General features: G+C 37.3%; 1 protein-coding gene across 1 annotated transcript in view; it reads right to left on the bottom strand.

The window, feature by feature from the left end:
• GPC3 (glypican 3) overlaps positions 1–26,391 on the bottom strand; it is a 338,830-nt gene that overhangs the window by 18,790 nt on the left and 293,649 nt on the right. The window contains exon 7 of the mRNA XM_036443491.2: positions 24,844–25,003. Within this exon, the coding sequence (XP_036299384.1) occupies positions 24,844–25,003 (160 nt within the window). The remainder of the gene's footprint in view (positions 1–24,843; positions 25,004–26,391) is intronic.

Genomic DNA, 26,391 nt, shown 5'->3' with positions numbered 1-26,391 from the left:
TAGCCAACACAAACTTTGTCCAGTAAAATAATGTAAGGAACTCAGAATGAAAAGAGATTAGCTGTTCCTGGCTCTGTTATTTTAAAGCAGAAATAACTCTGGCTTCTACTGATTCATAGACAAAGCATGAAATACAAAGCATGTTCAACTCTAGATTCAGCATGAAAAGGACCTTAAAATATGCCCAAGAGCAAGTAATGGACTTATTAAAGGAAAGAAAAGAGGCACCTTTCACACATTTCCAAACTCTTTAGTCCTATCACATCAGTAATCTTGCAGAAGAATTTCATTTTATTTACATTTCTTCTCCCTTTAAATATCCTCAGGACTCATAGGGAATCAAATTTTGAAGTTTGTAAGACATTAATTTATTTATGTTAATTATGGGGGAAGGCAAGTAAAGTGCACAATGGATAAAACCTGGAGCACTTGCATGATTTCAATAAGGATTAAAAATCAGTTCTGTAGTTTTGATTGAACACCTGATAATTTATCATCAGGTTTCTTTTGGAAAGGAAACTTCAAGTATCTTCTTTTGAAAATACTTGTGATTTTCTTTTAGGAGATTTATTTTATATTTGATAACACAGTGTGAACTGCAGCATTTCGGTGATTACGAAAACATTTATAAAATGATAATATGAAAAGCTTTCAAGCCACAGTACATAAAGCATACTGTACAGCTCTAAAATATACACATGTACACAAACTTTATGAGAACTCAAAAGAATAAAAATAGTGCCTGAAATACTTTTGGGCATCTTGGAATATTTGTGTGAAATAAAAAAAGGTGAAAGAGTCATGAGAATTTTCCAAGCAGCATGGAAAGAAGGCAATTCTGTTTCCCCCAGACGGGGAGGTTCAATTCTGTTTCCCCCAGAAGTAGTAGGTTCTACTCTTGATTTTTTCCCAAGATTAAGAATAAATGACTTAGTGCCTGTGCCTCAGTCTCCATCTTCAATATAGTTAATGTATTAAAGTAAGGCTTAGATGGAATTTGAACAGGCAGGTCCGTTTTGATTAGATGCTAGTCTGTTTCCACAGGACTAGTTAGAAGCAGGGATCACTGCCACAGGGCCATGGTGAGAATGTTAGAATCTGAAAGGGCAGCATTAGCGACTGAGTATCCCAGGCTCCTAAGCTTCATTTTCAGAGGTCCATCACTTAGTGGCTATGTGACCACATTCCTTTAAATCTGAGCTTTTATTATACTTGCAAATTGGGGATGATTCTACTGCCTTCACAGGATGATAGATAAAATTGAGATAATATCTATGTTCCAGTTCCTGGACCAAAGAAAGGGAAATGTTCAGGAATAGGGAGAAAGAAAACCGACATGTAAAACATGTTTCTGTCACTGAATAGAAGTAGGGGAGAATTATGCAAGGCTGAGTTTGGGTACATTTAAACTTTGTTTAGGAACCAATAAATAAAGCTGGGCTACAAGATTCCAAAGCACTTGGGGAGGAGGGAAGTCAAGCAGATTATCTAATGCTATGGAAACAATACAAAAAAAAAGTTGTTTTGTTGAATTCAAGTTCCTTTTTATAGAGTCAGTCTCACTGATTTGTATTGAGATAGATTGAGATTGAATATGCAGTTAGCTGTAAAAACATTAGAAATAATTCAATTTATAAATTCTTCTCAAATAAGAAAATAAAGAGACCATAACATATGATGTTTAGAAGATATAAAATGTTTTCTTATATAAAGTACCAGCAACTATTTTGAAATGCGAGGTCCCAGATTTTCAGATAGAAATCAAGCTTTATTACTGATGAAAATCAACAAGCTAGCACATCAGATATTTTTGAAATAATAAAGTCCAAAGACTTGCTTTTGCCTTTTGAGGCAGTTTAGCCTGCTTGGTTCTTTTATTTTCTGATAAGGTTTCCGTACATTTTATTTCTCTACAACCAGGACACAGGGCCCAGGCATCAGTGAGTATTTTATTTAGCCAGGCTCAACCCTACTTCCCATTTCCACTGTTCATACCCTGACTATTTATAAAGATGTGGTGTTCTTTTGCCCTTTGACATGGTAGGGTGGGGCTTTGGCCAACCATTTCATCAGGCTTTCTGTCAAATTCTTAGGCTGCTTCTAGAAGTGTGCTGGAGAAGAGTGTGCTAGAGAGGTTAGGCCAACTCCAAATTATGAATTTATAACCTAGTATAGGAGTAAAGGATCTTAAAGAGAACCTAGGATCAAGCCTGGGATTTTGGCCCACCCTAGAATGACCTGCCATTGTTAATTTGGTTTGAGCCCATTTATCAACCTTTAACTCTGCTACCAGTTCATCAGCTTCTTAAGAGAGATAAATCACAGAAGTGATAGGGATCTGTAGCCACCAAGAAATCTGACAGCCCCATGATTATTGTACTTCTACCTGGGACAAAAGTGAAAACAACTGTATCTTTGTTCCCTTCTTAATTACAGTTTCACTGTAGTCCTTCCTTATCCTTTCAGAAATTTGTTGAGTTCCTGCTATCCTATAGCTGAGTTGGGCAACCTTCCTGGGCTGGCACTGCTCAATCAGTATGCAATCCTCTCAACATGTCTCTCTCACTCATCTTTTATATATATAAAAGGCTAAGTGACTGACTGTACATCTGTCTGACTGGCTGACCAACCGGCTAGTACCTATGACACACACTGGCAATTAAAAAATAAATGTTGACTCGTGCATGTGTCATATATATAAAGCTCTTGCTGGAGCCAATCTCAAGTGCGTGTTTCAATCTGTCATTGTCGATCATGAATTTGGTTGTTTTTGTTGACAGTCTGAAGCTGAAAGAAAGCAGCGTTGACAGAATATGTCTGAAGACCAACTATTAGCAAAATGTGCCTCTGACACTTCATCTCTGACACTTCTATTATAGAGAAAGGATGAATAATGATATTAAAACATTTCTTCTAATTAATTTCCTTTCAATGTGCATGAATCCGTGCACCAGGCCACTAGTCAAAATACATTTCTGCAGGGCCCTGCATTTTGTTTAAGTGGTGATAGATGGTCATGAGAAAATCAGAAAAATATCATGATTTCCAATGATTTATACTGTATACAGCCTAGAAGTACAAAAAAGATTTAAATAGGAGGCAGTATAGTGTAGTGGTAAAAGTCTTGGATAGGGAATCAGAAAACAGAGCTGTCAGTATTGGTTCTACTATATAACAACTCTAATTTTAGAAAAGTTATAAAATGTATCTGAGCCACCTGTAAAGCAGGGTTGCTGTGAGGAGATGTGAAATCATTTAGCGTGGTGTCTGGAGTAGAGTATGTGCCCAATAAATGTAAGCATTCCATGAAAAGGTAAACAGGAATGAGAGATCCCTGACCCCACTGGGCCCTCAAAATGTAAAAGGCCTTTCAAGGTCTTATGTACTGCATGCCAAAGTGACAAAGCTTATAGGGAACTTGAATTCTTGTATACATTTTACTCCCTCTAAAGTAACAATTTACAAATTCTTTTTCTTCTCAAGGATTCTTTTGGCAGAACTAATACAAATATGTTAGTAACACAAACCACAAGAAGAATGAAAGATGAACAATCAATATAACCACTATAAAAATATCAGAGAGATGCTCTTCTTTCAACTGGTTCAAAGTTGCTAAGTTTTCATGCTGGTGTCTCCTTTTTAAACAAATATGTTCCTGCAGATGGTTTATATCCTTTCCATTAAACTGTTGGATTTCATATGTATGGGAAATGCTAGGCAAAGATGCAGAAACTATCACATCTTTAATACTCCAGTATAGTATTATCAGGCTTTTCCACCAGCCACTGCTCCATGTTCTTCCCAGCTTCATCCCATGTTCCACTCCTGACCCCACAGTAGCCTTACAAGAATGAATAAAAGCACATCTTGAGAGGAGTTGCCACATCTCTTTTCAAAAGTCACCAGTGCCTCACTACTATTCACTTTTGTATCTTTATTCCTCTTGAGATCAGGTACTGTCATAGGTAGCCTCTTTATTCTCATTGTACCTAACACTGGTAGCCAAAAAAAAAAAAAAAAAAAAAGGTGCTCACTCAGTCAAAATTTGTGAGTTGAGTTGAAATAATTGGCCAAATTGAATTCTATCTATGACCACATTCTCATCATTCCTCATGCCCTCCCAAGTTAGTGGAGATGAGGGAAGTTTCCTGTGCTGCCCATAGGGCCTCACTACTTATACTATCTGTATACAATTAATCAGGAAAAAACTTGGGAATCTTTGAAGATCATAAATCCTCACTCCAGGATATGTTTTTTTTTTAATTGATTTTTTTTTAGAGAGAGGAAGGGAGAGGAAGAGGAATACTTTTCTTTCTGAAATATAGAGAAGTTTAATTGAAAAATCAACTTGGAATTCAACATACTTCATGTATCTGCCAAAACAGGATTTCAGAGAAGCCCAAATTCAACAAATAAAAACTAGAGCCCATTTACGACACATGTTTTCCTCTTGACTTTACCAGAGGGTGCAGTTTAGGTGAAACCAAAGCATTTCTCATTTATTTACACATAAAACATTTCATGATCTTTTGAATATACCAAAAAACTTTATGAAAACTTTCAGAGATTCTATGAGAAAAAGGAACTCTTATTGGCCAAAGATAAACAAACTTCCAAACCAGTTGAAATTTGTTTAAAAGCTAACAATGCAAAATTCTGAATAGATTCAGGCCTTAGCAAAGGATGAAATCCAAACCCTACACAGAACAAAATCTCAGAGAATAACCAGAAGGCTAGAATGAAGAACCAAGTACCCAATTTGCATTGCTTAACCTTATCCCCAATTTAGGAAGAGAGAAAGCTGCAAAAATGAGTAACAAATGAAGAATCGAATAAACAACCTTAAAGAAGCTGTCCAATGAAGATGAGTTTTTAATTTTGGAACCACAATCCTTTAAAAGCTACCATATTCCTGCTCTTTTTCTGTTTTCAGCCAAAAACTAGGAATATTTCAGAAACAACTATAGGATCCTGGTGTGTGTGTGTGTGTGTGTGTGTGTGTGTGTGTGTGTGTGTGTGGTGTGGTGTGAAAGAGAATGCAAGAGAGAGATATTGATTCAGAAATTATGATCCCAGTTCCTAGAAATTGGGGACAAGAGGCGCCTTTCTTCATAAGAGAGTTCACTGCTGTGAATATTGTTCATCTTCATTACTATTGATAGAAGTTTTAATTGAAGTAAAGGTGCAGCTTAAATTATAATACATTTGAAGCATCATTCCAAAGATTATTCTTCAAGCAGAAAGATATTTTATTTTTCTGAGCAAACTAACATTTGGTAATTAAATGTTATATCTATTTCAAACTACTCAGTGCTGAATGAATGTTCGTATCCATTTTACAGTTAAATGTGAGACACGTGGACTATAAACACCTATCCATGTAGTTTCCTATTAGCTACAGATAGTAAGCTTATAAGAGCCAACTCCTTATTGCATAATGAGTATTAGCAGATGGAAGTTATTTCTGGATTACATAAAATTTGGTTATGCTAGAAACATCAGCTTTAACACATTTGTATAAAAAATAACATTTAAAAACAGAGGTATTAACAAATATAATATTAAATGGACACATCTGTGGATGACTCATTCTAAGTTGAGTAAAATAATTTTCTTAAAAGCATCCATTTTCCCAGATCCTTGTAGAATTGGGCCCTGTTAAGTTTGGGTTTCTGTTTTTTCTCAGCCTGAGATTCACTGCCTTCACTAGATTGATTTACTGAAAAACAATTAGATACACAATGTAGGTCCTAGAGTCTGGAGTTTGGCTCCATGACCAAATGCCTAAAGTGATTCACCATTCCATTGTCAGTCCTGGGCCATCTTTACATTGCTACAGCCAGTGTACCCAATTTTACTAGAAACAGGATATTCTGTGGTTTGATTTTAAGAGAATTCATATAAGAATTCAAAAACATCTCATAAGAAATGGTTCTTCTGTGCTCAAATCTTAAACTTACCTACTGTGAAAGTCTGTGATTTTATTACTGCATGGCTTTACAAATTTATTCAGGTGTATGGCATAACTATCACGAGAATTTAGACTCATAAAAAGTAGTTTTTCTTTTTCACTTTTTGTCTTAAAACTTACACCTTCGTTGATCATCCTATTTCATTTATTTGATGTTTATTTGCATTACCTTATAAATCTGTGAGAAAAGTTTTGCTGACAAAAGGCAATATTGAACATCACTAATGTAGGAAATTAATTCCAGAGGGCAGTTGGGGGAGACAAGGACAGCAGGGGAGGGAAGTTGGGGGGTACCAGGACTGCAGGGGAGGGAAGTTGGGAGAGACCACGTCTGCAGGGGAGGGCAATTGGGGGGGGACCAGGTTGGCAGAAAAGGGCAACAGGGAAGTTGGGGCAATCAGGCTGGCCGGGGATCAGTTAGATATTGATCAGGCTGGCAAGGGAGTGGTTAGGGGGTGATCAGGCTGGCAGGCAGAAGAGATTAGGGGCAATCAGACAGAGAGCAGGCAAGTGGTTGGGAGCCAGCAGTCATAGATTGTGAGAGGGATGTCCGACCACCTGTTTAGGGTGGGATTGGGCCTAAACAGGTGGTCAGACATCCCTCCAGGGGTCCAGATTGGAGAGGGTGCAGGCTGGGCTGAGGGACACTTCACCTGCACAAATTTCGTGCACCGGGCCTCTAATTAATAGAATAAAACCCCACGATTATTTCAATTGATTAAGTAAAAACATTTCACAAAATTCCATACCCTTTTATGATAAAAACACAATCTATGAATAGAAAGAAACTTCCTCAAACTGATAAAGGGCATCCACAAAAACCCAAAGCTAATATCATACTTAAGGATGAATACATGAAAGCATTTCCTGTTAATATCAAGCACAATAAATGTACCATGTTTTGACTGTTCTATTCAACACTGTACTAGATGTTATAATCAGTAAAATCAGCCCAGAAAAAAAGCAATAAAATGCATCCAGATTAGAAAGGCATCTAGAAAGAAGTGAAATTGTCTTTATTTGCAGACAACATGATCCTGCATGTATAAAATTCTAAAGAAATTACTAAAAAAATATTAGAACTGATAAATGAGTTCAGCAAGGTAGCAGAATACAAGATCAACTATAAAATTAATTAGGTTTCCATACACTTTCAATGAAGTCTAAAAATTAAATTAAGAAAATAATTAAATTTACAATAATGTCAAAATATTAAATACATAGAAGAAAATTTAATAAAAGAAATGTAAAGCCTTACCCTGGATACTACAAAATATTGGTGAAAGAAATTAAAGGAGACCTAAATACAGCAGGCCCTCAACATTGTTTCCTTCACCATTATTTCATTATAACATTGATGAGATTCCATAGTAAGTTAACTCTTGTTTATGTTGGTTGTAAAACTGGTTTCATGCCCTAATCAGTTTGGCTCAGTTGATAGAGCGTCAGCCTGCGGACTGAAGGGTCCCAGGTTCGATTCCAGTTAAGGGCATGTACCTTGGTTGTGGGCACATCCCCAGTAGGGAGTGTGCAAGAGGCAGTTGAAACATACTCTCTTTGCATTCTTATTTTTACATGCTTTGATGTACAAATAAGAGTAATGATGCTCAAGGGTTGGCAGAGAGCACAGCATGGTGAGACAATAGGTTTCAGGCCCTTAGTGCTGAATGCTGGTCATTACTCTTTTGTTCACCTCAACACTGGCTGAAGCAGTGCCTGTGGATCTCTGTGGTCTGCTGACTAAAGGCTTAGATGACATAGACAAGAATACCATAAAGCAGAAAGGGAGGTGGCAGAGCAGAGGTTAGTATTAATAGTTTCATGGTCTTTGGATCCAAAAAGGCATGGATTTCAATCTTGGCTCAACTATTTATTAGTTCTGTGACTTTGACACATTAACTTGATTTCTCTGAGTTTAATTTTCCTCATCTGTAAAATGGGGTTGTCATATAATCAGACTTCCATACGGTGTTGTGGAAACTCAGACTCATGTCAGCATAAAGAAATCAATAGTAAGTACTATGTTCCTGACTACTACTATTATCATGGTTGTTGTTTTTGTTATTATTATTATTATTACTAGAATGTGATTAACTATTAAATTCATTATTAATCTCTATGACATGTAATTCTCTAACATACCAAAACCTATAAAAAAGTCAGGCTCACTCACAAGTATGCAATTAAAAATTTTGACTTATGCTGAAGGGATAATGACTAATTCTAAATGTATTATTTTAGCTGGGGCACTGGGCCTAAGAACAGTCTGTAACCTGGCTGCCTGCTCTGTCACCCAGAATCAAGATTATTCAGGGTTCCAAAGCTAACTTCAGGATAATCTGTCCAACCAACTGCTATCCCAGCAAATGATAACCTAGGGTGAACTTAGGCCAGATGGTCATAGAGCATAAGAATGCACTGTGGATCAATAATTATAGCTCTGAAGTGGAGCATAGAGGAGAAAATGAAGATCTCCCAAGCATGAAAAGTGAATTACTTGCATACCATGTGCTCTTTGGTCCTTTCTTTTTGGGACCAGGCTCAGGCACCCAGAGGGACTATGATTTAATGTGAAAGATATGGGGAATGTATACAAAGAGAGGGAGAAAAGAGAAAATGCTTCCAATGGTTCAGAATACTTCAACTCAAGTGGATGGAGCTCTGTATTTTCAGCTCCGCCATATGCCACCTAACCCCAAAAGCTAGAGAAGTTCTCACTTACCCCTGCTGAGGGTATTCTGGTTCTGAACATCAAATCCATGACAAAAACTAGGCTATTTACTGGCACAAGAAGATTGTTGTCATCATGATCATCAGCAACAAATACTTATCGGCTACCTGTGCTGAACCACGCAGCAAGGTGGTTTTGGAAATGTTTTTAATTATTATTATCAGAAAGATCTGAGTTCTATTTCTAGGTCTTACTATGTATTGATTTTGGGAAAAGTTGGCTAAGTCTCTGAGTCTCACTGTTCTCCTTTACAAAAGCTAATATTAAAGCCTATCAAGCTAGGTTGTAAGGAGGATTTAGTCAGATGATGAATTTGAAAGTTGTTTATAAATCACAATCTGCTAGTTGATTATTGATGTTATGAATAGAATGGTGGATATAAGTGTTTTTTTTTTGGGGGGGGAAAGAGATGTCATGGAAGGCTGAGGTCAAGAATGGGTTTTGTCCCTGGCCGGATAGCTCAGTTAATTAGAGTGTTGGCCCAATGTGGGTTTGATTCCTGGTCAGAGCACATACAAAAATCAACTAATTAATGTATAAATAAGTGGAACAATAAATCAGATGGGCCAACATGGCTCAGTAGTTGAGCGTTGACCTATGAACCAGGAGGTCACAGTTCAATTCCCAGTCAGGGCACATACCCAGATTCTGGGCTCAATCTCCAGTGTGGGGCATGCAGAATGCAGCTGATCAATGATTCTCTCTCATCATTGATGTTTCTATCTCTTTCTCCCTATCCCTTCTTCTCTGAAATCAGTATATATATTAAAAAATAGCTGAAACCGGTTTGGCTCAGTGGATAGAGCGTCATGGCCTATATAGCAAGGGAATCAGACATGAGCCAAAAATACAAATATAAACACATATATTAGCAAGTGAAATAGCATGTTCCTTAAAGCAATTAGTTTCCTTTTTGGAACACTAAAACAGGGGATGAGAAAGTGCTTTGGAAAGTATGAAGTTAATAAACAGATGGAGCAAATACACACCACACACACACACACACACACACACACACACACACACACACAGTATAATTACAGAAATACAAAAGATTAATTTAATTGTAGGGAAAAACAGCACAATTTAATGTAATGTAGTGTTTTAAAATTCAATACTCTTCTAACCTTGCCCTTTTAATTTTACAAATGCTAGATGTGTTTTATGTTTGAAGATTCATTTGGAAATCATTTAGGTCACTATTTGAATAAGCTTGTTTTTAATTCATATTCTCACTGATTTTTGCCCCTGTTAGTACAACAGATGTGGTGAAGGCAGGAAGGATTTATGCACATTGCAGTGGGCCTCTTCCAAGAATGATAAATCTTTTGGTTTCCAAAATATTAACAATGAACTGATAAACTCTAGCACGGTTGCCTGGTGACCTGGTTGACTATCCATATTCATCCAAATGACTCAATGATGTGTTTTCAACTTTTCATGTCCCATGTTCTCCCTCAGTGCCCTTGATTTGAGCTCTCCAATAGTGTAGTTTCTTTGCCTGTGAAACAAAAATAATAAAGGTACCCACCCCACTGATTGTTTGGAGAATAAAATGAAATTGCTTCATGTAAAATGTTTACTATATCCCTAGTCGTTTTTGCTCAGTGGATAGAGCATTGGCCTGCAGACTGAAGGGTCCTGGGTTTGATTCTGGTCAAGGGCACATGCCATGGTTGTGGGCTCAATCCCCAGTAGGGGGCATGCATGAAGCAGCTGATCAATGACTCTCTCTCATCATTGATGTTTCTATCCCTCTCTCCCTCTCTCTTCCTCTTTGAAATCAATGTTTAAAACAGTGCCTGACGCTTAATACACATTCAAAAGGTGAGCTGCTATTATCATACCAAAACTGGCATTACTATTTCATGCTCTTCCTCTGAATGTTATTGGCATCTGCCCATTTGCCCAATGTGATTTTGTCCTTGACTACCGTTTTCTCCTCATCCTGCCACATCTAAACAAAAAGTTCTATTGATTCTTCTTAAAGATTATTTAATTAACATTTCCAAAATACAATTCTGACCATGTCATAATTCTCCCATAACTTGCACTCTCTCGCATTTCCAAACTCTGTACACACACACACACACACACAACCTTACACCAGCAAACCAGAGCACAGCCTCCAATCTCTTGGTTGTGTTCCTATAATGTGTTGAGAAGGATTATAAGATCAAATCTGGGTTCAGTAGAATTGGGTGCTGTGATTGATTATCAATGTCTTCCATGATGAAAGGGATTTTGGAAGGTTGATGACCCATATTTTGTGAATTTATAAACCCCTCTACAGGATCAAGGCCAAGCTCCTAAACATGGCATAGAAGGCTTGTATGATTTGACCCCAGCTAATCTTTCAGTCTCACTTCTTGCCTCTCTCTGTTCTAGCCACAGCAAAGTGAATATTGTTCCCAGAACCAGCATGCCTCATATCACCTCCATTTCTTTTCTCATACTATCTTTTTAGATTTCAATACTATTCCCCTTCAACTGATGCCTACACATTGTTTAAGACTCAGCTCATTTTTTGACCACCTCAGTCTCTTATGTTTCCACAACTCCCTGGGTATATAATAATCAGTGCTTTAATCATAGTATATTATAATTACCTAGTTAGGTATTTGTGTCCCCCATACCCTACACCACTTCTAACTAGTTTGGGACCTTATATGAGCAGGAATAGTGATTATTCGTTTTTGTAAGGTCAAGGTTAAGCAACAACCTCTTATTGAATACCAATTATATGACAGGCACTGGAAATTACCTGACATCAAATTGATAAATGCTAGAATGTGTATTAACAAAGCAGTCTGACTAAGGAAAGAATTTACTGAAGATAAAGGTATATATGACCTGAGTTTTAGTTTTAAGGGTATAGAAGTGGAAACCATTATGGGATGAGGGACTAGCATGTGGATAGTATTAACAACTATCATTTATTAGAACCCACCAAGGTATAGGCCCTGTGCTAAGTGCTTTATGTATATTATAAATATAGTGATTTATAAAGACCCAGAAAGACCTTAAAGAACTCAACAGCAAGTTTGGGAACAGTGAGAAATTCAAAGTATCAATAGTTAGAGCATAGGATGGAGAGGTCAGTGGGAGATAGGATTGCAGAACACATCTCCTCTCTCCTTTTCATTCCTTAACCTGAATCTGATTCTAAATCCCTTTGAGGTGCTAAAAGCATTGCTTTAGGCTAAAGTGTGACTTGTGTATTCAGGTTTAGAAATCCCAAGAAATGAAATATACATGATTCCACAGACACTGCCCAAACCATTACCACTGACAAAAAGAATTCATCTTTCTTTCTCCAACTATCATTCCCTATGAAGTAGTCTGTGAGGAGAAAGAAAGCTACAACAACAACAACAAATTATATGGAGAGAAAAAATTATGCTTCCATGCTCCCAGAAGCTTCATTCAGAAAGATATTAGTGCAGAAAGGTGCAATGTCTGGATGTTGACTTAAGATGATAAAGACCTTATGAGCCCACAGATACAGAATCCCTGAGTTCCTTTTCACTATTGATTCAGACTTTCAGTGCTGTGTGTCACAGACAGGCTCAGAAATTTGCAGAAGCAGAGTGCAAACATTCTTACTATATTACTGCCTACTTGTAAAGAAAGTTTCCAATTCCAGGAACCAACCACATTTGGGGAGAATTTCATTCCTCAGTCCTCTAGCAATTGGTGTGGCACATGAGCATGAGTAATATGTTGCCTCCCTCCACAAACAAGAGAGAAATGTTGAAAAGCATAGTGGGTGTGTGTTCCAAATTTAGCTTTTCTTCCAACCTCTGCCCATATGGTTGGTGGTTAAATAAATGATTACCAAGCCAACGAAATGTAACCTGATCTTAACAGTTCCACTCTAACTCTGGGAAACCAAGGCTCATACCAGCACACAGCATTCATTTGTCTTAATGCTATCTGACATAGGGAGACTGAATTCCAAAACGGGTGCCCCATGAGCTGGCCCGCAGGACTCCCATCCAAGTTTGGAACAGAGTTGATGAGATTTCCATTAGTTAGAAGAGATATTTTAGTGGGAGCTCATCAACCTCAACAGGGAATAAGGAGCTTTGAGAGAGAAAAAAGTTTATGGATCTAGATAAGCTTCCAAGTTAAGAAAGTTTCCAAGTCTAGGATTCTGAATCCTAGATTTCAGAATAACTGAAAATGAGGGGCTCTTTAATTTACCAACATAACTTTGGAAAAGAGCAATTTTCTCTTACTTGTGATGGAATGAGTTGTTGAATTTAAGGACAAAAGAAGGAAAAGAAACCTTCCAAAAGTAACCCTTACCCCTGTGATATGCTGTAGATATTTAACAGCTGGCTCTCAAAAAAACCCCCACAAAACAAAACAAAATCCCCAAAACATGTACACAGATCACATAATTTACAAATAATAAAAACTATAGCATATTATGTATTATAATTCCATAAGCCAATTTATTCTTACAGAATGCATTCATTGATTTTGGCAGACTTGCATCTGTAGCTAAAACCACTCTTGCGATTGATGAGAAAGTGTAGTTCCAGCAAGAACACTGGTTGATATATTGGTTTACATTAAGGAGCAAGACAAAAAATGATATAACAAAGATGCATATCGGAATTTTACTCTTTCATCAATAATGAGAGTGGCATATCTGCTAAATCGGATAATAGTTTTTGAATACTGAAAGGTTAGTTCCTCAATGTTTTGTGCTATCTGCAATGTAATAGCTATAGAGAAAAATTAATATAAAGTTTCACCTGCACTAATTTTTATACATGTTTTTAGGCCCCCCCCCCCAATCAATAAACAATAAATGTTTCCATCATGGTCAATTTCAAGCTACCAATATGATAATACTACACAGAGTTGCAAAGCTTTATTTAGTACTTCCACCACACAGACACAAATAACCTTAAAAACAAAGATAATAGTAAATATAATAAAATAATTAGGCTACAATGAGTTTTGCATGTATTATCTTTGTTTTTAATACAATGTATTTACTTGTAAATGTATGGATTTTAATTTTTAATAATGGCTATGTTTAACAATTGACTCATGTAATTTCTGAAATTTAACAATTGATTCTTGTAAGCCAGTGCAAGCCAGCACCAGTACACTATTGCTCTCACCCTCTTTTAGATAGGCTGCTTTTGAGTCGACTATACCATTGGGTCCAAAGGTAAAGAGGGAAAAAGGCAGACACAGAGAGCAGGTGATTCCTCCTTCCTCAAAGTGGGGTGTGCTGTTCTACTATTTATTACCAGTATGCAAGGATAGGAGTACAGAAACTGCAAGTAAGCTCTTAGAAATTTTTATAGCAATTTAACAGAGAGATTTTTAGGTGTGTCAAGTCTCATGATTAAAAACTGTGGCTTGTATGTAGGCGTTTTTTGTCATTTCCTTTTTATAGTAATTAACTTTTTAACATATTTCACAAAAAGTGTGGTCTATGATAGATTTGGGAGGAACAAAACCCCTCCCTCCACATCCTTTACTTGACATACACTCATCTATTCTGTGAGGCCAGGGTCATAAGAGAGTGGTGCAGCAAATAAGTATGGACTGGACAATCTTGATATTGACCATTTAGATATTAGTTCTAACCACCTGTAGCTGGAGGAGGGGCTGTATTTCAGTTTGCTTTTCTAACACAGTGGCAGGAAGGATATCTGGAAATAATAGGGAAGAAATGAAAACTGGATTCTTGTGGTAGTAAAACAAATCTAGAGGCCATGAGTGACAGACAGGATGTTGAAAAGAATTGCTCCCTGGAAAAGTCTCTGCCATTCCTAAGGATCTATTTTCTTAGGAAAATAGTTCCAGAAAATCATAATTGGTCACATGTGCTCAAATTTAAGTCAGAGTCTCTTCTCCACACTTCTTTCCTACCCCAGCCTAAAATATTGCTTAATTGGTTTGCTCTACCATCTTGTTTCTTTATTGCTCTACTTTCATGGTTGTATCAAAACCATAGCATCTCAGAGCTATTTGGGGCCATGAAAGACAGGAGCCTGTGATGTAGGTATGTATCCACTTTCTGACACCCCAATTTACCCACACCCAGCCGATCTTTCTGAATATATGGTTATTTAATCTCTAGTCAAATACCTCCAGAGTTAGTAAGCTGATTGTTTCCTAGATCAATCCATTCCACTAAGGAATAGCTTAAATATTTAGAAACTATATCCTTTGACAGTCAAATATATATCTCCTTGTAAATTCCATGCACAGGTTTCACATCTACCCTCATCTTCCATAGGCAAAACCTCTAAATATGGGAAGACAATATTCACATTTCCCAAATTCCTCTGTGGCATAGACTGAATGAATATCACCAGTTCTTTTTATGGTCCTTCCACTGATCCTGTTTACAGGTTCTTCACCATCTTGCCTACTCTCCTCAATTTGCACTCCTGGCTACAGACGTGCAAAGTTTCACACAGTGTACCCTCCCCCACCCTCACAGGAACCCCTACTTTTCCACCTGCTGAGTATTGACTATCTTCTTCCCATTTGTTTCTATTCATACTAGATTAGCACAATTTAGTTGAGTCTTTCACTAAACTGGCCAACACGGCTTCATCCAGAGAAAATCAATTGTACCATTTAGCCACATTCATGCACTCAATAGCTTCTTTTAGTTTGAAAACCGATTATTAAGTTTAATACAATGATGATAAATCACTCACACTATTCCTGATACTCCTCCAATTCTTAGAGTTATGTGTAATACCCACCAGCAAGTGTAACTATTTACAGTATTAGTCTTTTTTAAATATGTTTTTATTGATTTTAGAGAGAGAGGAAAGGAGAGAGAGAAACATTGATGTGAGAGAGAAACATCAATCTGCTGCCTCCTGCACACTCCCTTATTGCAGATCAAGCCTGCAACCCAGGCATGTGCCCTGACTAGAAATCAAACTGGCAACCTCTTGGTCCTTGGGGTGATAATCACCCAATTGAGCCACACTGGCTAAGGCTACAGCATCACTCTTTATTAAAGTCTCAGAGCCTAATGGCTCAGACAGGAAGCATTACAGAGCAGTAGACCTAGATAAATAAACCTAGAATATATTCTCCCAACTAATAAGAAACAAAGTGCCCAAAGAATCTCAAGTTATGGTAACTTTGTAGAAACTTTTTGTCTTTCCTTATTTCATCTATCACCAATTTACCTGTAGCAGTTCCCTAGTCAACACTAGGGCATGAGAAAGCCCCATTCTGGGTACATTTCTTCAATAGGCAAGTAATATCACTGTTAAAGTTTGCTTCTAAAACCCTATTTGTAAGCCATAGGAACTTCGCAAAGGTCTGGGGTGAGGTGGGATTGGCTATCTTATCAATATATTAGCAAGAACCACCTGGTCTGTACCTGGGTGAAAGTGTTATTATAGTGAGCATTGCTTCCTTTAGCTTTCCTATGGCATTTGAGCTCTAAAATAAAAGATTAAAGTATGAAAGCTGATTGCTTATAGCTAGGAGCAAGATAGAGTGGAAAAAAACAGGGGGCCTTTCATGACCCCGCTCTCCCAACTCCTTGTCCATTCTTGCTCCCACTGCCCTACTTAACTCCAAAGAAAACAAGAAATAACTAGCTGTGATTCTTTCAGGATGCAGGTGACTACCTAATGTTGTGACAGTGGTTATTTGCACAACAAAGCAGACATATTTGTCATTGTTTAAGTACCTTCTCAGCAGGCTAAAATCAAGTTAATGAATAACTGAAAATGACACATGGGGGATGGAGAAGAGGGAGTACATTGTAATGAAAATCATTGGTCAGAACATTGGTAACTTCATTTATAATTTTAGCTACAGGATTTTTGTATACTAAAATTAATTTATTTAATAACCCAATGATATTAAATAATTTATATATAAAAAAGCTTAAGCGACCATTATAACCAGTCAACCAAATAACCGGCTGCCTGGTTGTCCGGTTGCTATGATGTTCACTGACCACTGTGGGGCAGACGCTCAATGCAGGAGCTGCCCCTAGTGGTCAGTGCGCTCCCATAGCCAACCAACATCTTGTGTTCCCAGCCGTCTGGCCCAATCAGCCCCAGTAGGGACTGTGTCAGCCTGATTGCAGGCTAGACTGAAGGACCCCACCTGTTCATAAATTCATGCACCAGGCCTCTAGTATTCATAATATTATTCTAAATGGGTAACTGCTTTACAGTTTATAAAGTGTATATCCATTATCACATGTGTTTCATTCAACAACTTATGAAATGAGCAGATCAGAAAATGTTTTATCATTATTTTTACACATGAGGAATATGAGGCTCAGAGGAACTGAATGACTTTGTTCAAGGCCACAATATTGGGAAGTGGCAGAGACAGAACTGAGACTCTGTTTGACTCTTTAGGTGAAATTCACTTCCTTCTCTTTATGTCTCAAGCTTCAGCAACCAAAGGGTAGGAGGGTATCATGTTCACCCATCAGATAGGATCCACCTCTTAGTGTTGGTGACATGGGGTCATTTACACTGAGGTCACATGTTTGAGGTACTGATATCACAAGAAAGAAGGTTGGGAGTCACTACAAGATCTTGCCTGAGAATTCCAGGAATGGATTGCTTAAGTAGGAAGCCCCCTGCAACATAAGTGCCAATAATCTGACTGGTGGGTTTTCAAATAGTGCAAAGAAAATAGGAAGTGGTTAGAGCATTAGTCCATGCATTGAAGGGTCATGGGATCAATTCCCAGTCAAGGGTATATATCTGGGTTGCAGGTTCAATCCTCGGCCCAGTCAGGGTGCATGCTGAAGGCAAACAATATCTTTCTCTCTCTCCTCCCCTCCAATCTCTAAAAATCAATGGGAAAATAACCTCAGGTGAGAATTAACAAAAAAAAGGGAAGCAAGTTTGGGTTTTTCAAACTATAGAATACATTTCAGGAAATCCTCCATAATTTATTCCTGGAATTGCTACCTACAGGGTAGTATAAGTAAATATATTAATGTATCCACATGTATTTTGAGCTCTGAACAGGACTCAACAATTTTCCTATTTAAAAAACAAAACAAAACAAAAAAACAACAACTCCAAGGTATTTTAGTCCCCTATAAACTTTCTACTCATTCTTCAGCAGGCAATATGATTTGTCCTATAGGATGAAAATCTGCAGATTTTACCCATGAGAAAAGGCCAAACATAAAGTTCCTTCATTCATTTTTACCCCTTTCATCAAACCAACCCATTAATGAATTTATGAATATACATTACTACCAGCCCACATTTATGAAGGCTTCACTTGACAATTTAGAAGAACAGTTCAACAGTTGAAGTGTCCTTCACCTTTCCTATGTGCATAGACTTGTTAAGAGTAGAAATATGAAGTTGTACTTGTTCCACTTAAAAAAAAAAAGAATAAAAATCATTGGCTTAAACATTTTTTTTCTCATTGCTGTTTTTTTTCCTGAGTCATTTTCCCCCTTCAGAATGTAAAGTAACTGTAGGGGGCTAATATTCATTGCAGAGACTCATGTGGTTCACAGCAGTGAAGTCTTAATAGCTGTACTCCAGTATTTCTGGGAAGAGGTGATTGTTAGGGAAGAGAGAAAGCAGCTGCTTTCCCTCATGATCCTGGAGATAAGAGAGACAAATAGGAAAAGGGACCCACCTAGGCCTAGATTTCAGGTCACCTTTACTCCCAGCCAAAGAACAAGTGGCAAGATTTTTCTTTTCAGTTCCCAGGCTGACATGGAGTGAAAGTTTCTTGAGGGTAAACATTTCCACAAGAAATGTTTAATATGGGCATGAAACAGCCATTTGGTTTCAAGACTCTTTCAAGTCCTAAACCCAAGACATGTTTTATGACCTCTCCTCCTTAGCCCACCACCAACCAGCTGAAGCCCCTCTTGCTCCCATGAAGCAACAAGGAATACTTTTATCTTCTATGGTTTGTTTCCACTTTCCTCATACAAAGAAAGGCTTTCTCAGTATCCATGATCACGTTGTCCTGTCTTTGACCCAGCTTAAGCCAAGACTATCTTTTTTTATATTTTATGACTCTCGGTTATCAAAACATTAGGCTCACCAGAATGTTCTGTCTATACCCAAAGAATAGTGCAAGCTGGAGCAAGAACAGGCCTAGGGAGAATAAGGAGTGAGGGAGTGGTAATGCAGATGTCTCTAAGATAAGTGGTGTGTTTTTGTTGTTGTTGTTGCTGTGAGTTGATTTGTGAGCATGTGTTTCAATTGTGTTTCCAATAGCAGGTGTGCATACCTATATGCGTGCATGCACATATGTGGATGCATACTCCCATGTATGTGTGTGTGTTTGTGTGGGTGAGAGTGGGGACTTGGTGGAGACGGGGCAGATGCTTTAGATAGTTAGTCATCATGTCTTGGCCAGGAACACCTGGCTAGACTTGCATAGCTTCTCAGGGGAGCAGCTGAGGCCAAAGCATTGAGATTAGGCAGTTTTCCAAATAGCTCACAGTAAGAGCTTCCACAAGGCCAATAACTAGGAACAGTGCTGATGGTATACTGGCAACACGATAGCTTATTTCACTAAGTCCATCATAGATTATCTGTCTTTGGAAGGGAATCTTAAAATGGGTGTTCAGTGCAAAAACGTCTCATACCTTTTGGACTAAACTTAATCACTCCAGAAAATATGCGCTGAATAAGAGATGTGAGAAAGCCCAAGAGCTATAGAGATTTTTAGAATAATAATAATAGTCTTCTGGATGTTATAAATATTGGTAGAGCTTAACAGGTTATAAAGTACTTTCACATTCATTATCATATTTAATTTTCACAGTAATTTATTGAGGTAGGCAAGGATGATTCCGCCATTTTACAGATGGAGAAACAGAGGCTCAGAGCAGCTATATAACCTGCTCAAGGTCCCATGGTTAGTAAATGTACTAGGGCTGGAATCCAACTTTCCTAACCTATCATATATTAATAGATGACTGGGCTTTGCACCCATTTTATACTTCCTAGAATTCTTAGCTCACTGTGTGATTGTTTCGTGGATTTTTAGATGTTTGGAATGTTAAGCCTAAATGCCTAAGTGCTCAATTAGAAGGTGGTAAAAGCTGCAAACAGATCCTCTAGGGATCTTCCTAACATGACCTTCTGATTTAGTAGGTCTGGGATTGTGCCCAAGATTTTTTTTCCCCTCAAGATTTTGTATTTTTAACAAACTCCCAGGTGATACAGATTCTATTGGTCCATGGACTCCACATGGAGCAACAGGATTGTTGGTTATCTAGTTTTAATGGAGTGTCACAGGTCTTAAACAAACAAAAAACAAGGCAATTCTAATCTACATCTTCAGACTCTTTAAGCTCCCAAAGGTTAGCAGCAGCAGCAACAGTAGCAACAAACCAATAGCTTAAATAGTATATATGTTTTGAGTGCTTTCTAGGTGCCAGTTATGTGCCAAATACTTTGCATGGATTATTTTATTTAATCACCACAACCCTGTGAAACGAGTTGAGGGAGGTGAAGCAACTCACCAAAAGGAAAATGCATTAGGTTAAACTATAACTGTTTATAGTTATATGACATCATGTCATAGTCATCTCACCAACGATGAAATTCAGCAACTTAGAGAAAACCTTAAATAAGAACTTTGTGTTAAATTTAGAAATAAAAGTTATAGAAAAAGAAAGCATTTTGGAAGCTTTGGATGAATAGTTTTAAAAGTGAGTATAGCCCAGAAAGTGTGGAAACTGCTCAGAACTTATTAGCATCCTGGTGTACAAGTGTGCTGAGGAGCAGGTGTAGTTAGTCCTTGGTAACAAGCCTGGCTTGCTAGATTGAAAAAGTCAAAGGAGCAAAAGTAGGGAAAACGAAACATTTTTGAAAGTGGAAATAGCTCAGAAGAAGAAAACTGGGAACCTGCAAGGTTAGAAGAAAACTCAAAAGATGTCGCTCAAAGACTCCAATAAGTACCTTGCCAGGGACTAGAACCAAATAAATGTACATAATACTGCGACTAGTATGGACTGCAAAAATTGTTTGGGCATTCTATTTTACAAATGGAGAAACGTATTTCTAAAAAGAGGAAGGGGATTGACCTAGGACATATAGGAGTTAGAAGCAAAGCCAGGTATAGAAACTAGGTGTCCTGCACTTCATCCATGCATCAAAAGAAGGGAAGAACTGAGCCAGGGAAGCCAGCCAGTAGGACCACTTGTTGGTTATGTTACAGAAGGTCTGTTCAGGGACAAAAGGGACAAGAGAGTCAGAACATTCTCTGAGCTTTGTTTTTCATTCCCAAATTGCCTTTGGAGGAAGATTTGGAATTCAAAATGAGATGATGGTAAATTAACATAGTGTTCCAAGCCTGGTTGACTAAATAGATGTTGATGAATCACCAGCACCAGGTGGCATCTACTCAGATTTCAAGTAAAATTGTTTAATAGCTGACCAAAGTGTATAGCCTGTCATTCCAAATAGGTGATGTGTCATAAGCCTGGAAAATTGCCAACAAATCTTCTCTCCAAGAGAAAAATTTCAAAGGGGAACCAAGGAATCCAGGCTGGTAAGATCACTGAACTTGTTAGGCAAGTGTAACCTATTGGGAGTAAAACATTATTTTTTCTGTGAATTAAATTAACCATTTGTGTCATGTTTTACAGTTTACAAAACACTTAAGTTTAATCAAGCCTAACTAATTGACTAGAATTCCTTGAGAGAATAAATGTGCATGTGGACAAAGGAAAACCAATACATGTAATCTATTTAGATTTTGAAAAGGCCCTTGACAAGGTCCTACACCAAACAATGTTTTAAAAATTAAGTCACCCATGGAATTGTGGCTTGGTGTTTTGAAATTGATAGAGAAGTATCTTATAGATAGGAAAGCAGGGACTTTTCCTGGAAAAGTATGAATGGTATTGTGTCCTAGGTATCAATGCTGGGACCAATTAATATTTTGGTGAATCATCTGAACAACCTTTAGAAAATGAAAATATTTTATGGGTAGCAAAATGCAAAGATTTAAGTCTTGTATGATTGTATCGATGATCAGAAGAAGAATTAGAGTAGAATTGTTCAAAGAGCTCACTGACTGGCTCTGAATCCTGGCTCTACCCTTAAAGACTGCATGACCTTAAGCTATTATCTCACATCTTTAACTGCTTCCTAGTAATTGGGGATAAATTTTATACTCTACTTATTCTGGTATAAAATTTTAAAATTTCTCATCTGTAAAGTGGGAATAATAATAACCCCTAGTTCATGAAGGTGTAAAAATGATATGAGATAATGCATATAAAGTTCTGGCACAGTGCGTAGAGCACTGTGGTAAATGTCCAATAAATATTACTCCTATTATCACTTATGTTTATTCAATATTATTCTTATAAGATGACAGGCTCTGAGTCATGTTATGCCCTAGGAATGGAACTTGGGAGCCATTGCAGTCTATTTTTTGAAAGCACTGGCAGAATTTATTTTAGTGATTCAAAGGATGAAGATGACTATAGACTGGGATAGGAGAAAAAGATTTCATACAAGAAAAGTAATAATTAAGGACCACCTAGTATGTGCTAAATACTGGGCTAGATGCTTTACAAAGTTTACTTCTTTAATCTTGCAATAGTCCTATGATCCACATTTGATGGATGAGGAAATGGAGACTTAGAGAGGAGGCTAAGGACACTTGTCCTAAGTCCTGCTAGCTCATAAGAAATAGGCCAGAAATAAAAACAAGTTAGCTCTACTGCTAAACCTATTTTTTTCACTGAATCATACTTGAAATGCACTTTGAGGTATGGGTATAATTTGTGAAGGAATAAAAAAGGGGTAGTCATATAGATATACAAATGGACAATGGAATGAAGACAGAAGCAAAAACAGTATGTTTACAGGGCTCATGGGGCATGAGTATGGTTGTTTCTGCCAACATAGATGGCTCTTGTGGGCAAGATTTGGGAAATGAAGCCAAAAGCATAGTTTAGGCTAGACTAGTATACCCTCAGAACTCTGCTAAGGAGTTTGAGCCTTGTCCTCTAGGCAACTGAGATAAGATGAAGACAGCTGAGCTAGGAGAGGTAGGAAATGCTTTAGAAAGATTATCTGACAGTTGTATAAGAAGAATTCGGTGGAATCTTCTGTCTGGTTCTGTGATTATTTGTTCTCTAATATGCTAGTGTAAGGCTCTCAATACTCTTGCCTTAGCTTAGAAAACTGGAGAACACTTAAAATGTGATTGAAATAGAATATACAGGAGGGTAGAATAGAAGGGAAGCAGTGACAGAAACAGAAAAAAATTACCAATAATATACAGGGGTTAGGGGCCCAATTGTATATGAAGGGCAAAGTAGAAGAAAGAGTCAAAGATGACAGTTTTAAGTCTCAGTGACCAGAAGAATGGTAGTGATATTTTAAAAATAAATATATTAAGAGAGTAGCCAGTTTTGGACCATCTGTTGATAAATTTGATTTGTGACACATTGAATTGGGGATAAAGGTGGGAAAGCTAGGTAGAAATTACTAGGAAGCAGTTAAAGATGTGAGATAATAGCTCAGTGGAGCAGTTAAGATGGGAGGTTAATGAATTTGAGTTGTCTCCCTACTGATATAATAGTTAAATAATGTTCATTGAAGCATTACCCACAAGAGCCAGAGGTGAAAACAACTTCAATGTCCATCAGTGGATCAGTGGATGAAAAAATTATGGTACATGCATATAATGGAACATCATTCAAACTTAAAAAAGGAAATCTTATCATACACTGTATCATGGATGAATAGTAAGGACATGCTTAGTGAAATAAGCCAGTCACAGAAGGGCATATATCACAGAAGCCCACTCTTTTTTTTTTTTTTTTTCTGAGTCCACTTTGATGAGATACTCAGAGTAGACAAATTCATAGAAGCAAAAAGTAAAATGGTGATGCCAGAGATTGAAGGAGGTGAGAAAAGGGAAGTTACTATTCAATAACCTTAGAATTTCAGTAATACAAAATGAAACAACTAGAGATCTATTGTATAATCCTATATAATAAAAATATAGTATGCAAATTGTCCCTTCGACCAGAGTTCTTCTGGGAGTTTGACCAGGGGGCAGGGATGAGGCTAGCCAGGGGAAGAGAGGGAGTACCTGCCGGCAGCCAGCAGCCACTAGGGACCCTACCAGTGCATGAATTTCATACACTGAGCCTTTAGTTTAGATATAATTACAATATTATACTGTACACTTAAAAATTACTTTGGAGGACAAATTTCATGTTATATACTTCTTTTAATTTGCCAAAAAAGTGAAATAATTAAAAGAACCAAAATGAATGAGATCTGTCTTTTTTTCTGGAGAAGAGAGAAAAGACGGAGGCTTAAGTAGAGACCTCTGGATAATACCAGTTTTAGAGTAGGATTAGGAAAAACTAGTGCAGGAAAGATGCTAAAGGAGGAAGAGGAGAAGGATATTAGAGGCAATGGGTGGTAGGATTTCAAGGAGAAGTCTGTGCACTGAAGAGGGAAGAGCCAAATTATATTTCCAGTTATTCCACTTAGATAAACCTCATTTCTTCTTTGAGTCCCACTTTTCTTATCTGTAAAATGGAAACAAGCACACCTATCCATATAAGAGTACCCTGTAAACCGGGAAAATGAATACAAACATGAGGGCTTTTTTTGTTTTTGTTGCTGTTGTTTTGCCTTCTTGACCCCAGCAGCTTCATTTAATTTTTTTCCATCACTGTCATTTTTATGAAGCTTTGAAGTTAAGTGTTATAGCCAACCTATGTTAGATTACTAGTAAGAAAACAAAACAAATATGGTGTTCTCAGAAGAGAGGGTCAAGTGATGTCTCTTCTTTAAGAAAGTTATCCCATCATTTGTTTTCCATAGACTCCCGATATTGCGTTTGTTTTATAATGGGAAAGAACCAAGGAAATGTCCAATGGGAAATAGTCAATTGATTATGTCAGTTCATTTTAGATCATAGAAAACATTAAGTTACCATTTTAATCTACCTAGGTCAGAGATTTAAAAAAGATTACCTGAAAACTTCATTTTCTAGAATATTGTCTTTCCTTGAAGAGTTAATGGCATTGTGTTACAGGGATTTTAGGGGAGTTACAGAGGGCAGATTCAATTGTTTTTTTAATTCCCAAGCATCACCATTTTAGCTCAGATTGGAGATGGCCTTAATCAATTACCAGCAAGGAAGCGGAGTTGATTCTTCATTTTCATCATTCCATCGCCAGAGGCTCCAATGCACTCATCTTCATCATCACCGCAGTCTCCACTTTCAAGCCCTTCTTCATCAAGGTTCTTTTCCACAACTCTACCTTTGGGCATAGACATGGTTCTCAGGAGCTGAAAGAAAACAGAGAAATGTAGCAGCTCTTCATATTTCTTTGGTAGGTCTAAAACTGTGTTATTAACAGAATGCATTCAATATGCTGAATGAGTTACACAGAAGCTTTTAAAAATCAATTTCAAATTGAAATAAATGTAAACTGCTTATATGCTTTGGAGTTTCATACTTTCTATGGCATTTCTTATGATTCTCTACTCATCAACTTCTCTAACACCAGAGTGTATTTTGCATCAAAACTTTCAATACCATGGTATTTAAGTTTCTGAAAGCCTCCATGGTAGGAGAACTAACCAATGAGGAAATTAACACAACATAGGCAAAGCATATTTATATGTTCAGAGGATACCAAAAACAGAAAAGATGCCTATGAAAGCCCCCTTAAAACTATACTTACAATTACTAAGTTAAAACAACAAATGCTTTCCATCAAAAGAAGAAGATAGTATTGAATTTTATATACACTTTGAATAAATACTTACAATTAATTGCCATGTACCATGCCTTGGTCACTAGAAAAACTTTTAAAATATATCCTTCTTGCATCATTTCAGTAAGATGCTTTGAAATTCATTTTGCTTTTTTTGTAGATAAAATATGCCCATTTGAAGGGATGTCTGTTTTGCTCTTCAGTGTCTGGCTTTTCAGACACATTGTCAATGTCTTTCTTATGTTACTGTGACTCCCACTTCCCAAAAGTCTTTCTGCTGACCCCGAAGCCAAACTCACAGCCTGAGTGGTTTCTGAGGGCAGTTCTCAGACTCCATTTTATTCTTCCTCATCATTTCTCTCTAAGGCTGTATTCCAATAGCCTCCATTTCTGTCCTAGCTTCTGCCACACACCCCTTTTTAGTCCTACATTTCAGTTTCACTTCCTATTTATATTTAAAAATTTTATTAACTTCAGAGATGGAGAGGGAGAGAGAAATCGTAACATCAATTATCAGAGAGAATCATCGATCTGCTGCCTGCTGGATGCCACATACTGGGGATTGAGGCCTCAATTTAGGCATGTGCCCTGACAGCAATCAAACCATGACATTCTGGTTCATGGGTCTATGCTCAATCACCCAGCAACACTGGCTGGGCATTACCTCCTATTTTTAAATAACAGCCAACAAAAAGTGTTAGATGTACTGAAACTAAGATTTTTTTCATTGAGGAAGAGGTATCCAGAAAAAAATATTGCATATACAGGAATGTCTTGTTTTTTCTGATCTTATTGATAATTATCTATGTTGATTGATGCTGAAAAAACAAAAAAAAACTTTATGTTCTCTGCTTGTGATTTAACTGCTATACCAGTATCAATCTGGAACAAGATACATACTAGAGAAATTTGACTCTGCAGGTTTATTACTTTTTTTAAGCGAAGAAAGAAAAAGTC

Source organism: Pipistrellus kuhlii, unplaced genomic scaffold (assembly GCF_014108245.1).
Source record: "Pipistrellus kuhlii isolate mPipKuh1 unplaced genomic scaffold, mPipKuh1.p scaffold_m20_p_19, whole genome shotgun sequence".
Classification (NCBI taxonomy): Eukaryota; Metazoa; Chordata; class Mammalia; order Chiroptera; family Vespertilionidae; genus Pipistrellus; species Pipistrellus kuhlii.
Note: the sequence above shows the minus strand (reverse complement) of the source record. Positions and strands in the feature narration are given on the sequence as shown.